Genomic DNA, 15704 nt, shown 5'->3' with positions numbered 1-15704 from the left:
CTGCAACCCTGCTTGTGGACTTTCCCAGAGGCACCTGACTTGCCACAGCAAGAAGGAAGATGCTGGCCAAAAAGGAACTGTGGTCTGATCAAGCAGGACTCCGTGGTTCAGTAGGAGAGCTTCATGCTCCGGCACCAGAGAGGCGGAAAGTAGGCGGGGGTGGGGCTGGCGTGCATCCTGGCAGTGAGGCGCGCCGCCTGCAGGGGCAGGGCGCCCAGTGGGGGAGGGCAGCCGAGTTGGCACCCTGCCGGGATCGCGGTGCCCTCCCCCCCCCACTCCTCTTCCTCCGCCAGTGCTGTGGTTTCTGTTATGTATTCAGGGGTCTGTGTTTGCCTGAGCTTGAGCCTGGACTAAGGATTCTGAGCTCCTGTGTTCTGATTCGATACATGATGTCCAATCACAGAACATTTCAGGATTTGGGCCTCTGCCATTGGCCCTTGAACTATGAGTCGTGATTCGCAGCGTGGAAGTTTAGACAGCCAATCACGCTGGGAGGGGGAGTGGCCCAGGTTTTCAGGAATGTATATAAGCGGTTGCTTTGCCCCCGTTTCCCAGTTATGTGGTTCTTGCTGTTATCACTGTGTCTTGCCTTGTGGGAACCCACCTACACTTCAGTGTCCTTTCCTGTTCGCATCAGAGATGTCCTGCTCCTCTTCCTAGGATGGGTAAATCCCCTTCATGCCAAGTTCCCAGCCTGGGTTACGTACCCACCCAGATCCCCAAAACCAGATCGCTAGAACCCTCTCCCCCAAGCACCTTAATAAGGTCAAGCAGCAAGGACGACTTGAACATCCAGTCCAGCTTCATGTCCTCGTTATTGATTAGATCTTCAAGGCTGCCACGTGTGCAGTGCTCTGAGACCACGGCAAAGATCCCACAGTCGTGGAAGAAGCCCAGGAAAAGGTTGACATTTTCATGTCGCAGGTCCCGGAGCTGAAGGTGAGGGGAAGTAACAAGAAGGGAGGGATGAGAGGAGGGAGCCCCCGGAGGATAGGGGCTGCTGGAGGACCGTCCAGTAGAGGGCACTGTGCATAGTCCTAGTGGTCAGGTTGGGAATTGCACTCACCCACTGAAGCAGCAGGGACCCCCAGTGGCCACAGAGGGTAGCGCAAGAGCACTAACCTTTAAGAATGCTGTTTTGGTGGCAGGTTTGATTTCAGTGTGCTTTTCGCCTGGGAATTTCTTCAGCCACACCCAGTCACCCTGGGAAGGAAAACAAGGGAGGGCATGAATGCTCGCCCTCTTAGGATAATGCATCTGAAAGAAGGAAGACAAAACCCCTCCCCACAGCCTGAAAGGTTCACAGAAGGAAGGGGAAAGAGGTAAATATATATGCATTTAAGCAAGAGGAGTGGAGAGTGAAGCAAGGAATGAACAGAACACAACCCCAGAGAGACCAGGAAAGGCAAATTGACCCAGCCAAGCTAACAGGGACCTCTTAACCCCCGAGAAAAAGAAAACAGCAGGGGAAAGGGGTCTTGCAAAGTAACAGCAAAGCAGTTATCTTATGCTCTCAGATTCTTCACAGACTGAGACTACCAGGGTACAACCTCCCTCCCACAAGATCATCTTCAAGCACCTTTCTCAAAGTGCCCCACATCAGGTGAGGTGCAGTAGGTGGGTATGGTAGACAGGACATTTTGGGTGGTATGGAATGCCCTCCCTGGAGAGGTTCACTTTTATTTCTCCAGGCCTTTTAAGGTGCAATCCTGTACTGGAGTGATGCTGATTCACTGGCTTTTGGTGGAATGCCAGATCCAGTAGCGGAATGCCAGACAGGCCACTGTTGTGACAGATACACCAATATGCTGGCGGTGGAATGGCCAAAATGGGATGGAGTGATAGGTGGGGTGTGGGCACCATGGGGGTACGAAAACATAGACTGTATCCAGTATGCCTTCAATTCCCTATGGCTGTAACCTGGCCAATGGTGGAACTTTGCTGTGTTCCACCCAGGACCTGATGCAAATAATTTCCTCCCCTTTTACTGCAACCAGGGGTGGAGGGGAATAAAAACTAGCCCTGTGTCATTGACTACAAGGACTACATTGCCACAGCAGAGCGTATGGTGTAACTCCAACACCCAATGTCAGCACAACACTGCCAGGATATAATCCCCACACAGGGAGACCATAATTCAGATGGCAGGGTGTGTCGCATGGGGCTTCATCTTTCTGGCTCATGTGGGGCATGCTTAGTGCTCACAGGAGGGAACTCTGGGGCAGGGGGCTATAAGGAAAGGGGCACTTTGTGCAAAAAGTGGGGAAGACTTGCATCCCAAGAACACGTGTGATCTGAAGCATGTTGCTAAAACTTCTCCTACAACCAAATATCTGAGTGTTAAAATGTTAAAATGTTGGAATGTTAAAAAAGATGCAAGATATGAAGATAATGTGGCACTAGTGACATAGGTAGAAGGAGTAGGTAACAAAAGTTTCAAAAGATAAGGGTGATATAAAATTAGATTACATTGTGTCAAATGTAAACAAAAGGATATAAAAGGAAGAATTGGAGACACATTGGGTCGAAATTTACAATATAGACCAAGATTTGAAAGAGGGTAAGATATTTGCTGAATATGGTTGTGTAAAAAGGAACACAAAAAAGGGAGATGTGAGGAAGTCAGGAAGAAGGGTTATGAAAATAATAAGTAAAAAATTTGATCTTTATGTCTTTTTTATTTTCTTTACTATTTTCTTTTTTTCTCTTCTTATATATTTTAGGTTTTATCTTTTTCCTTCTTTAATGTATCTTAATGTATTCTTTTGTATTAATTTCTGTGTGAAGGTATCTTTTATTGTTTAAAATCTTAATAAATGTCTTTAAATAAAATAAAATAAAACTTCTCCTACAACCCTCGGGAAGACCAGGACAGGGCACCCTGCACAGGTGAGCCAGGGAGGGTTTGGGAAGTGGAAGACGCTTGCTGCAATGCAGGCTTTGCCAAGCTGGTGCCCTTCAGATGTTTTGGACCACAACTCAATTCAAAAAAAGGTTGTTGAGGCAAGACTTAACCTCTGGCACAAGCCATGCCTGGTTATTCTTCAGCAAGACTTGTCCTTCTGCATCAGACTTCTCTAAACTGGTGTGGGCTTGTAATCCAAAACAAATGGATGGCGCCAGCTTGTGGGGGGCCGGTACCATGTGCAACTGCTAAAGCTGTCTCCTCCCATCCCCTCACCCCTTTGCCACTGTGTCTTACCTGAACTACGTGGCTTCGACAGTCTTCCTTCCCTGCTCACCTGCGGAAATAGCAGGTGAGCAGGATTTCCCTGCACACTCTCTTTTGGCAAGAGCCAGGCACGCCAACCCTTGCCACTGTTGGCCAACCACTTATGCCCCCTTCCTGCCTCACAGGAACCACACCCCAGATGCATGGAGCAGGACACACAGGGGGGAGGAGTACGGCCCCAATCACCGCAGTCTCCCCCCTTATGGCACAGTGGAGAGGAAGGCAAAGGCATGAGTGGAGGCAGGGATGCATTTGCACGTGACTCCACTCCCTCTTCTCTCTTGGACTGTGTATACATTAAAATGCAGCTACATCGTTCTTTTCCTCAATTCAGACTGAAGCTAATTTGCAGGGAAATCTATCAAAACACAGTATTTAATAAGAAATGATGGAATATACCGTATTTTTTGCTCTATAAGACTCACTTTTTCCCTCCTAAAAAGTAAGGGGAAATGTGTGTGCGTCTTATGGAGCGAATGCAGGCTGCGCAGCTCTCCCAGAAGCCAGAACAGCAAGAGGGATTGCTGCTTTCACTGCGCAGTGATCCCTCTTGCTGTTATGGCTTCTGAGATTCAGAATATTTCTTTTCTTGTTTTCCTCCTCCAAAAACTAGGTGCATCTTGTGGTCTGGTGCGTCTTATAGAGCGAAAAATACAGTATATGGATCGCGGCTAACGTTTTGTGTCCACCACTTCCCAAATCAGTGCTGGGAGCCCACAGGATGCAGTCTTACACTCCCTTCACAAGGCAAAGATACAGGAGCCATCCTACTCCCTGTTCTGTGGAGGCCAGGAGGGAGTCCCACAGTGAATAAGTCTGTGCACGTGCTCCCATTTACTCTGCATCCACAGCAATTCCACTGCTAGTTTGGGAAGCCGTGCAAACAGGAAATCCACACCAATCCTCAAAATTTGGCGGGTCAGGATCTGCTAGACCTGTCTTTTATTTGCATACAGTGGTGCCTCGCAAGACGAAAAGAATCCGTTCTGTGAGTCTCTTCGTCTAGCGGTTTTTTCGTCTTGCATAGCAAGCCCATTGACGGATTAGTGGATTAGTGCTATTAGCGGCTTTTAGCGGCTTAGCGGATAAGCGGCTTAGCGGCTTAGAAAAAGGGGGGGAAAGGGAAAAAACCCCGCAGGAACTCGCAAGACATTTTCGTCTTGCGAAGCAAGCCCATAGGAGATTCGTTTTGCGAAGCACCTCCGAAACGGAAAACTCTTTCGTCTAGTGAGTTTTCCGTCTTGCGAGGCATTCGTCTTGCGGGGCACCACTGTAAATGCATTTGGCTTGATTTCCTTTATGTTTTAATTGATTGTGTTTACTGCAATTGGTTTAAGTCCTTCTACTGTGTTTGTAAATATCTTTAAGTCATTTGTATGAGCAAATTAGCTAAATAATAATAATAACGGTAATATCCTGCCATTTCTTATGAAATACTGCATTTTTATACATTTTACCTTAAACCAGCTTTGCTCTGAACTTGATATGTATATATATGGCCTAGCCACATTTTAAGCAGGTAATATGCACACAGTACAACTTGTCTAATCTGTGAACTATATCACGTGAGACACTTGACATCCCAACCTGTGAATTTAGCACAAGGGAATCATCGCACCATCCTTTCCCATCTCCCAGGGAACAAAAAAAGGAGGATTTAAAAAGAAAGTTTGTTTATCAGCTTCTAAGGTCGCTATGGCATATGTTTTAGTACTAATCAAAATACCTTGCCACTACCTTGCCCTGCCCCAGTGGCGTAGCGTGGGTTGTCAGCACCCGGGGCAAGGCAAGTAATTTGCACCCCCTAACCCGTGGATTTGCGCCCCCTAACCCTAACCCCCAGATGTTGCGCCCGGTGCGGCCGCCCCCCCTGCACCCCCACGCTACGCCACTGCCCTGCCCCTCCTCAGGATAGAAGTTTGCCAAGCCAGCGTGCATTGTGTGATCCTGCCAAGATATTTGGTTTCCCAAAGCAAGATTCTCAGGTCACAGAGGCAGAAATGGGAGCTGGAAGCCATTTGGATTCACTCAAGGGTAATCCCCCTCTAAAGTCTTCCAGTATTCAGTTCAACAATATTATTTTCTCCACCGTCTACAAATCTTGCAACAAAATAATTCAGGAATGGGATTAATAATTATTCCCCATAACCAACTTCTTTTGTACAAAAAATGTAGCATTTCTTGTGATTTTCAGTAGTCTTTCCTTCCTTTTATTTCTAAGCAAACCTCCACAATAACCATTCTGAGGACACCAAAAAGGTCTTCTAGGTAAACCAGCAAAATAACACTGAGTCGGTGCACTAACAGGTGTGCGCTTCTCTAGGAACCAATTTTGCTACAAGGTAATTTGCAAAACGAGGCAGGAAAATTTGCAGAAAAGCGGGGGGGCAGGAGAAGGCTTTTGAAGCACTCATGGGATTAGGATGTAGCCAGCCATCCTGCAAAGCCGGAAACAAACAAAAAGCTTGTTTGGGGCTCCTGTGTGCTAAAGAACAGAAGGTGTCTGCTTCCATAGCCGTTCTTGTATGAAGCAAAGACTGGGCAGTGGGTGGGGGGGGCAGTCTGGTTTTTACATCAAAACCTCCCTATGGAATTTACCTGCCCAGATTACTGGCAGTGAACTGAGCTAGGAGGAAAGACAGGGTGGGGGCAAGTTTGTCTCCTATCACCTGCACACTCCCTTTCGATTACAAATTTCACAACTCTTTTGCACACACACACACACACACACACAGAAGTGTCCTCTGCACACTAGGGGAAAATATCTTAGGTACTGTGTGATTTCTATGTTCAGAAGCAGTCACCAGTAATTTAAATTAAGCAATATATTCCATCCCTGAAAATATCCGTAAGAATTGGGGCGGCAACATTTAAGTTGCATTTACTAATCTTAGATGAAATTGTTTAATCAAGTGAAAAGGCAGCTATGATTAAGGCAACACTTCCTTTTTATAGGTTGGATGTTTCAATATAAAAATATAAATTTAACAAGTGCAGATGGCAGAGGAGTTATCTTCCCTACCACACACAACTTTCAATTTACACCTGGAGGGAATTCCTCTTTTAATAGTATGCCTGTTGAGACCAGTATATGTAAGATGAAGGATAGCAGACTAATCAAGTAAGTTGTAGCGCACTGATTAAATCTGCACACATTTGCAAGTGTGTGCAGATTTAATCAGTCGGTTACAACTTATTTGATTAGTTAGCTAAGATTGCTTTAAAGGGTGTGACAGCACTGTTAAGAATGGAATCATCTATGCTGGCCGTATGTTGTAGGTTTCGGCCTGTATTCCACAGCCAAGGTCGGGCCCACCCATGAGGGGGTGAAGTGACCCCCTCAGGCGGCAGGATCCACAGGGGCAGCAGATACCGATGTGGATCTCATACCCTCCAACATTTCTCCAGTGGAAATAAGGACATCCTATTTCACAATAATGCGAATAATTTTATTACTTGTACCCCACCCATCTGCTTGGGTTTCTCCAGCTACTCTGGACAGCTTCCAACATATATAAAAAGCATCACACGTTAAAACAACTTCCCTGCAGAGGGCTGCCTTCAGATGCTTTCTAAAGGTTGTATAATTACTTATCTCCTCGGCTTGAAGGTTGCATAACTCTACACCCTCCAACATTTCTCTGATGATAACAGGGACATCCTAAGGAAAAGCGGGTCTTTCTAGGATCAAATCAGAAACTGGGACGACTTCTGTAAATCCAGGACTGTCCCTGGAAAACAGGGACACTTGAAGGGTCTAGACCCTTGTTACTGATGTGAATCTTCACCTACCCCTTCTTCCTTGGGAGGGAGGGGACACCATTTTGTGGTTCACATCAGGTGCCAAGATGTCTTGGCCCCGCCCACAGCAGAGAAAGATGCTACATGGAGTTGGACTGAAGAGGTTACCTGATCAGAGGTAGCATGTATAGTTGAGCTTAATTTGTAAATTAAGCACTTCATCTATAATCACACACACACACACACACACAAATATTTTTACAGCAAACCACCAATCTGAACCTGTTTTCTACCTCCCATTTCAATCCTTGCCAATACCTTCTCCCCAGAGGAGGAAGGATGGCCTGCAAGTAAGGAGTGGGGTGGGGAATGAAGTAACAAGTGCCATAGCCAACTTTTTTCCTCCTCTCATTTTTGAGAGGAGGGAAAAAACCCCTAACACAACAAAATGCACGAGAGCTGAAAAGGTCAAGTGAAAGACAAGGAGCATCAAACTTTTTGGGGTGAGGGGAGGGTGTAAAAACCAAACTGAAAGGCAGAGCAGACTGGCAAAAAGGCACAACTTAAAAGGGCCTTTTGCCAAACGGGACTTACCTGGACCGCGGCTATTACGCCTTGGCTGTTAAACAAAAGGAGGAGCAAGGGGACTTGGCTGGTGAATTTTGACTTGTCCTCGCCCTAAGGATAGCAGGAAGCAGGCGGTCAAAAATAAATGATGCTGGTGGTGGGTGGAAGAGGGTGGGGGCAGAAAGGGAGGGCAAAACCCAGAAGGACAGGTGTATGAACTGGGGTAAGGTGCTCCCTCAACTCTCTCTCTCTCAGCTGGGCCTGATCAATGGGAGTTCATCATTACGAGGGTGCCTCTGAGCATGTGCTAAGTACATTTCTGTGACAGCCTGCCTCACCCTCCAACAAGCAATGCTGGAGATTGGAGCAATGGGCTTCTCAGACAGACATGCTGCGGATTCAAACCCCTCTTTAGGGATTAAACACTGAACTCTCTCAGCAAACTGTAGGATAGGAACCAGGTGAGTAGAGCTGTGGGGCTGGGGGAGGCAGAGGTGAGCTGGAGAAGATGGGGGCACTTACAGTGGTGAGCACATAGTGACGGTGCCATGGCTAGGCTCACAAGGATCATTAAAGATTTTGCACAAAAATACACTGGTGTCAGAGCAGACTTAAGGATCCTTGTGTGAGGCAGTGCTACCACCCCAGAGAGATTGTGGGGAGAGGGGAGGCATAGCCTCTCAGCTGTGTTCACTTAAGCCACATTCACACCAGGTATTTAAAGCACCGTGGTACCACTTGAAACAGTCATGGCCTCCCCCAAAGAATTCTGGGAGTTGTAGTTTGTTAACCATTCCCAGAATGGTTTAGCAATCAGCCCCTCTTCTTGGGGAACTCTGGGAATGGTAACTCTGTGCAGAGCTGTCAACATTTTCCTTTTCTTGTGAGGAATCCTATTCGGAATAAGGGAATTTCCCTTAAAAAAAAGGGGAAACGTTGACAGCTATGACTCTGTGGGAGGAAAAGCATTCTCCGGACAACTCTCAGCATCTCCCAGAATTCTTTGCAGTGGGAGAACCATGTCTGCTTAAAGTGGTATCCTAGTGCTTTAGTTCATATGCTGTGAATATGACCTTTACAGGAATTAGCATGGACTTGGGGCACAGCACCGCAGACCCCAGGGCTGGATGATGGCCAACAGGGAAACAACTGCTTCTAGAGAAGGGCCTGTTGCCACGGCTTCCTGGTTTCCTAGCAACAGCCTCCCTGCCATGACCAGAGGGGTTGCAATCCTAGCCTCTGTAACATCCCAATCATGAGCCCAATAAGTGTGGTTGAGTACTGAGGCGGGAAGGAGAGGGTGCCCAGTCGCACATCACTTCCTGACCAATACGGTGCAGGAAAAGGTGATGAATTGGGGGACGGGGGAGCAAGCAAGGTCTCCAGGGAGCAGGGAGCAGTGCTGGCAAGCAGAGCCACGCTGAGATCAGTGGCGGGAGCTGCAGGAATCAGCGAGGTCACCCTTCACAGAGGGATGGACCTGGCATGCTCCCTGAACATGAAAGCCCCTCCAGCCCTCTACTGCTGAGCCTGTGGCAGCCAACTGCCCCTCACCAGTCACTGAATGTGGGGTTGCTGTGCTTCGCTCACTTTCTTTTTACAGGGCATCCACACTATGCCGCAGCTGAGGGGTGGAGCATCTGCTTTGCATGGGCAAAGGTCCAGATTCTATCTGCAATGGCGTCTTTCTCACTATAGCCAGCTTCCTATGGCGTCCTGGGTTTTGCCCGTGGTTCTCTTGTCTCTTCTGTGACCTCAGGAAGGCCTCCTCTTTTTTCTTTCTTTCAAAAGGGGCATTCATACTTTTCACACTACTTTTCTGACTTAAAAAAGAAAGGTGGGGTTTTGTCATGGGCGTTAATCAGGCAAATGAACCTACCATACCGCAGCCTTTTGCAATGGGCAACATTATTAAATCCTTGTTTGTTTTTGAACTCTATCTTTTAATTAGTGCCAAAATGCTTTTCTAGCTATGTTTTTCTTAAAATAAAAAGACTAGCACAGTGCTACAACCCCCCGCATGATGCTATATTAAAAATAAGTATTTCATTTTGACAAATATCAGCACAGTGTAAAACTTCTCGTAAGAAGTAATGCAGTTGAGAGCAACAGTCATGTTACATTTTCAAAGCACATAACATTTCATGTCAGCTGTAATTGTTCAATAATTTAATTTTAAAATTATAGCCAGAAAAGCCCTTCAGAACTAATTAAAAGAGCAGTTTGGGGGGGGGGACAGATGGGGGTTATAAAATGCCTCCCACCACAAGGGACATACTGAGTGTGTTCTGAGCTTCAAATGACACGCCTACTGTGTGGAGAGGGCATAATGGGATGTACACAAAGAAAAGGCACAATATTCCAGGCGGTGGAGGAAAAGTCAGTTGCAATTCCGCTTGTAGCGTACAACGGAAGAGCAATGATTGGATTGTGGAAGGAAGCAGCCAATCAGGAAGCAGCCTCAGCCTCTCAAAATGGCACCCGTCATGACAGGAAGTGGGCAATGGCTGGAAAACGTAAAATGGCAAGGACCCTGGGAGGATATATTTCAAAACAAAACACCGTTATATAAAGGTGAAGGGAGATTCAGCAGTGCGACAAACTGAGCCCAATGAAAAAGGATGTTTGTGGAATAGAACTGTTTAGAATGAGTGGAAAGGAGATGGCTTGGCGTCACCATCAAAACCCGCCACCCGATTTTAGCGCATTCTTTCCAGCCTCCACCCTTCCGCAATGATGATATCAGTGCTGGCACTGCCCCAGGAAAGGCTGCTGGCAAGAACACCATCTGCGCCTCCTGAGGAAATGGCTTTGCACCAGAGGCTTCTCCTGGCCCACCCACTAGTAACTGGGAAAGAGGGAGGGTGCAGGACTGGGAACTGTGAAGGAGGGGACATGATTTTACCTCAACCACAGCCATGTTGCTGTTTTCTGCATTTGCCGCCACACTCTTGAGGCTTTTCATGTCCGACATACTCTTTCGACTGTCATCCATTTTCTGGGGGGGATGAAGAGGGGAGGAGAACCATGAACTAAGGAACAGCTTTCTTATTCTTAACTTGGACCTTTATCATACAGTAATGACCCTTGGCCAATACCGCAGCCATCTGCGTTCTCAAACAGTTCTGGCCCGACCATCATACCCATCCAACGTCTGAAGCCGAGAATCTGCTCCTACATAACCAAAGACAGCAGTCCTTTCTGTCCACTGTCCTTTATTTCAGTTGCATGAAGTAACCGTCATAGAAACCTTGAGTATTACTATTACTCGCATTGCCTGTTTTGATCCCTCTCTGACTTAGCGGCGCTCCATCTTGCCAGCCTCTCCTTAGTCTCCTCAATGGTCCCTCCCACAGAGACAAGCTCCTCACCTTCTTGCTGTTCTGGGTATGGATGAAGGTCAAGTCATCCATGGTGAGGACAATCTTGTCTGGCCCCTTCATTAGCTGGGCATGCTGAAACTGCCGCCTGTGGGAATCAACAACACGAGCAGAGCAGAAATAAAAAATGGTCGTTCGTAAAGATAAAGCACGCAGCACGGGGAGGTCCCAAAATCCAAAATGTCAGCTGTCCAGCAGACCTAGTCACCAGGGGTGTTTGCGTAACTCACCTGAGATGGAAAGCAAGGGCAGCTCCACCCACCATCAAGCAGATAGCCAGGAGGAATATGAGGAGGATAAAACCAGCATTCACCCCTGAAGGAAAAGGAGAAGAGTGTTACCACTGGCGACCACTTCCAGGAAACAGGCTTGAGAGGTTATTTCCAGCTCCATCAACATCTCCTCCTAGTCACATATGGAGAGTTCCATGCAAAATAACTCCACCCACCCACTGTAGTATTACAAATCCTGACAGAAATGCCTTTTGCCTTCTCCCCAGACTTTCCTTGTCTTCTCTTCCCTGCATGACTTTACCATAAGACACCAAAGCCTATGAAATCAACAGCTCCTTTCTCACCTTCCTAAAGCGCCATTGTGGGTGCCGTGATCTCACCCCCAAAAAGCACGTCCTTGGGGGCTGCGATCTCACATGGGTCATGTGATTCATGCAGGAGTGTGGCACCAAAAGATGTGTGTCCCAGTTGGAGGGTCTGCGAGTGGAGTATATGAGGTGGGCTGGCAGGACACATAGTTAGCGTATATGAGATTGGTTGATCAATCAACTGGATGGTATATTTGAAGCTGGTGGGATGGATGGATGGATGGATGGATGGATGGATGGATGGATGGATGGCTAGGATAGAACAGGGCCTTCAGTATGGAGCTGACTTCCTCTCAAAATAAGGCAGGCACCTACAATCTTAGGCTTTCAATTCTTTTCACTTGGGCCTTCACAGCTTAGTATTAGTATTGGTAACTTCCCTTCATGACCAGAACTGGAGTCATGTAAAATTTGTTTCGCACTGTTTTTACAATATAATAATAGATGGTATTCAACAAGATATAATTTAGACTAGACCCACAGAAATTAACTTTGTGTGCAATTTCCCCTTATATACACATTTTTGCAAAGCGCTTTTCCATAATATAATGAAATTTTGTATGTTATTTTCAGTAACATATGCACACTTTACCCTAGTATATGCATTTTTGTACACATTACTGGGCTGGAGGACTGCACCGTGAAATTCAGGGAAGAGCAAATTTCAAAAAGGATGGCCGAGTCTCAGTTCTCGTATTGTTTTGGAAAGTGCGAATTAGGGAAGTTGGCCTTTAAATGCAAACCAAATTCCTCTCCGTCCTTCCTCTCCCTCTCCATCCTTGCACATCCAGGCAGCTCACTTCAGCACTCACCCCCACTGCAGATGGTGACCGAGTCAAACCAGCAGATGGAGTCCGTGTCTGGACTGGAACTGTGAGGCCAATGGATTGTGTGCCCAACGTAGCGCAGAGTTCGAGCAGCGACGTTCACACTGTAGGTGGGCCAAAGGCGGTTGCCCTTCCCATTTGTGTCCAATATGATATAGGGGAGCACGGCATCTCCGTATTCATCGGCTGACACTGGCTGGCTGAAGCCTTCCAGCTCAAAGTCCTTGGCGTGCTCTGCAATGGTGGAGCCCATCACCCACTTGCCGGACTTCCGAGTACTCTCCACTGCCTTGGCCAGGAAGTAGATGGAGTTAAAGATAGTACCAAACAGGGGGTGTGCCTTTAAAGAGAAGCAAGCAAGAGTTAGGACCAGGTTCTCAAATTCTGCAACCTGAATAAATTGTGCTAATGGATAACATTTGTTTCTGTTTTCTTGATTCCCCTCGTTTGTTTTGCGCGCCTTACAAGAGTGAAGGCACCTCTGTGCTGTCCTACTCTGTTCATTGCTCTGCAATGCTGCCACATTATTGCTGTCCAGAAGAGCTATAGCGCAACGAAAGCAGAACAAAAAAAACAAACAAACCAGAACATTGGGGGCACAAAAAAATGTGGGATTTCAGCAGGAAGTTACGGGATATGCACTGGTAAGAAAAGTAGTTGTATGAATGACCACCCCGAAACATTTGCAGGTGCAAACAGTTCTGATTTTGTCAAAGATGTATAACTTGCTGTTGAAATGGAATACTCAGGATGAAACGGTGAAATCTGCTATGATTAAATGGGCACAAGATGTTGGACATAACATAATGATGGCTGACTGGGAACAGTTATGGACCACAGGCATGAAGTTTACGGCATGTAATGCCTTAAGAGAGAATATTATGAAAATGATATACAGGTGGTACATGACACCAGTCAAGCTTGCAAAAATCTATCATTTGCAAGTAAGGAAATGAAATGTAAGGCATGGAAAGACTGATGTGTTTTTTAAGTGTTTTTTTATCTTTTTTCTGTATTTTTTTCCTTTTTATTTCTTTTTCTTTTTTTCTCTTTTTATTTATGTAATCTTTTCTTTGAAACTTTAATAAATATCATTTAAAAAAAGAAAGAAAATGGGATCGTGTAGGATTGCTCCAATAGCTTCATGACCACAAATCAGCATGGACATGCAACAGAATGATGTCTGGAGGGACCCTAAATAGTTTTGTGGGCGCTGAATTCTGTGCTGCATTATTACTTACTTACTTACTTACTTACTTACTTAAAATTACAGACTGCCCTCTCATGCCAAATATCAGGGCAGTGTGCAACCAGATTTAGAAAGGGGGTGAAATACTTCTAAAAACAAAGCAGAATCATCGTAAAAATGACTGGCCCATCTTAAAAGTTTAAACTGCAGAATAGGGTGGTTCATAAAAAACTTTTTTTAAAAATGCCTGCTCCAAAGGTCTTATCTTACTACACTAGGGATTATACAGCTATATCTGAATTTTCATACATATCAGTTAATATCTTGAACCTCCTCCATGAAAATAGCTGTTTACTTGGCCATTTTCCTATGTCGTGAAGGCTGAAATTTCAATTCAGTGGAGCAGGGTCAAGATATTAGCTGATATGCATGAAAGTTCAGATATAGCTATATAATCCCTAGTGCAGTAAGAAGAAGACCTTTGGAGAAGGCATTTTCAAAAAAAAAAAGTTGTTTATGAACAGCCCTGCTGCAGAATAGGCACACAAAAAGCTATCCAAGAGCCATCAGAAGGTCTGAAATGTGGAGGCTTGCCAAACTTCTACAGGAAGAGTATTCCGCAGCAGTGCTTAAACACCCTTCATTCAGGCAGATCTAAAAAGAAATGCAGTTGTGAACACACAGCGCTCTGGACGGCATAGGGTACCTCCTAAATCTGAGCCTCTCCTGCACCTCAAACAGTAATAATAATAATAATAATAACAATAATAATTTATTATTTATACCCTGCCAATCTGGCTGGGTTTCCCCAGCCACTCTGAGCGGCTTTCAACAGAATATTAAAATACAACAATCTATTAAACATTAAAAGCTTCCCTAAACAGGGCTGCCTTCAGATGTCTTCTAAAAGTCTGGTAGTTGTTTTTCTCTTTGACATCTGTTGGGAGGGCGTTCCACAGGGCGGGTGCAACTACCGAAAAGGCCCTCTGCCTGGTTCCCTGTAACTTGGCTTCTCGCAGGAAGGGAACTGCCAGAAGGCCCTCGGAACTGGACCTCAGTGTCTGGGCAGAACGATGGGGGTGGAGACGCTCCTTCAGGTATACTGGACCGAGGCCCTGCTGGGACCATCCTTTGTACCTGCCCACCACCACCCACTGCCTCTTTCCTCAGATGCACCTTGTCAGCATCCAGGTGGCCAGGGACTTCCCTCTTCTCCTGAGCCTCCCTGAAAGTCTGCCGGAAGGACTGTTCCGGGGAGTCGATGGTGATGGTGAGCACCGCGTCGTAGGCCATGCGGAGTTTGAGGCTGTCATCCAGCACAGGGTAGGACTCCTTCTGGTAGGGCATGCTGTAAGTCAGGGCGTCGTAGGGGATGAAAACGTAGGTCCCGTCTGTCATACGCAGGTCCTCGGCCTTCTCCAGCAGAAGGCGCTGTTCCTCCCCACCCAGCAGGACAGAGTGCATACACATGACGATCACTGGATAGGAAAGGAACAAGGAGGAAACAGGCAGGGTAGACAGTGGGAAGGTTTAGGCCTGGCAAGGGTCAGCAAACTTTTTCAGCAGCGGGCCGGTCCACTGTCCCTCAGTGGGGGGCCGGACTATTTTTTTGGGGGGTGAACGAATTCCTATGCCCCACAAATAACCCAGAGATGTATTTTAAATAAAAGCACACATTCTACTCATGTAAAAACACCAGACAGGCCCCACAAATAACTCAGAGATGCATTTTAAATAAAAGGACACATTCTACTCATGGAAAAACAACCTGATTTAGAAGGCGATTAGGCCAGATCCAGCCCCCGGGCCTTAGTTTGCCTACCCAGGGGTTAGGGATTAGGAGGAAAATCAGTGTAAAGTCCAGAGCTCACCAAGGGACCGCAGTGAGATGAAGAGGGCCTCTGTGTATGTGCAAAGTGACCTTCTGCAAAATGGACTGCCTCTCCTAATAGGAGCCAACCCAGACCCTGCATTTATCCCCTCTCCATGTGCCCTCTCTGAAGGAGATGCAGAGGGAGGCAACACGAGAACAGGTCCTTTCTGTGGTAGCTGCCCATTTATGGAATGCCCTCCCCAGGAAGGGAAGCCTGGCACCATCACTGGCTATTTTTAGGCAAAAGGCAAGAATGTTTCCATTCTGTCAGTTTGGGGGCCCTTTACGCTGGAA

At 46.5% G+C, this 15704-nt stretch overlaps 1 protein-coding gene across 5 annotated transcripts in view; it reads right to left on the bottom strand.

The window, feature by feature from the left end:
• Positions 1 to 15704, bottom strand: part of GUCY2D (guanylate cyclase 2D, retinal) — a 48827-nt gene that overhangs the window by 13833 nt on the left and 19290 nt on the right. For 4 of the 5 annotated variants that reach the window (XM_083472504.1, XM_083472507.1, XM_083472505.1 and 1 more), the window contains exons 3-10: positions 14714 to 15015; positions 12334 to 12688; positions 11151 to 11235; positions 10912 to 11008; positions 10446 to 10538; positions 7568 to 7651; positions 1123 to 1203; positions 757 to 933 (exon numbers count right to left, since the gene is read on the bottom strand). In XM_083472504.1, the coding sequence (XP_083328630.1) occupies positions 757 to 933; positions 1123 to 1203; positions 7568 to 7651; positions 10446 to 10538; positions 10912 to 11008; positions 11151 to 11235; positions 12334 to 12688; positions 14714 to 15015 (1274 nt within the window). The remainder of the gene's footprint in view (positions 1 to 756; positions 934 to 1122; positions 1204 to 7567; positions 7652 to 10445; positions 10539 to 10911; positions 11009 to 11150; positions 11236 to 12333; positions 12689 to 14713; positions 15016 to 15704) is intronic. The other variant, XM_083472508.1, reaches the window with a different exon arrangement.

The sequence above is a fragment of the Podarcis liolepis genome, assembly GCF_965112155.1.
Source record: "Podarcis liolepis genome assembly, chromosome: 13".
Lineage (NCBI taxonomy): Eukaryota > Metazoa > Chordata > Lepidosauria > Squamata > Lacertidae > Podarcis > Podarcis liolepis.
The sequence above is the reverse complement of the archived record's forward strand: the minus strand, read 5'-3'. Positions and strand labels throughout refer to the sequence as shown.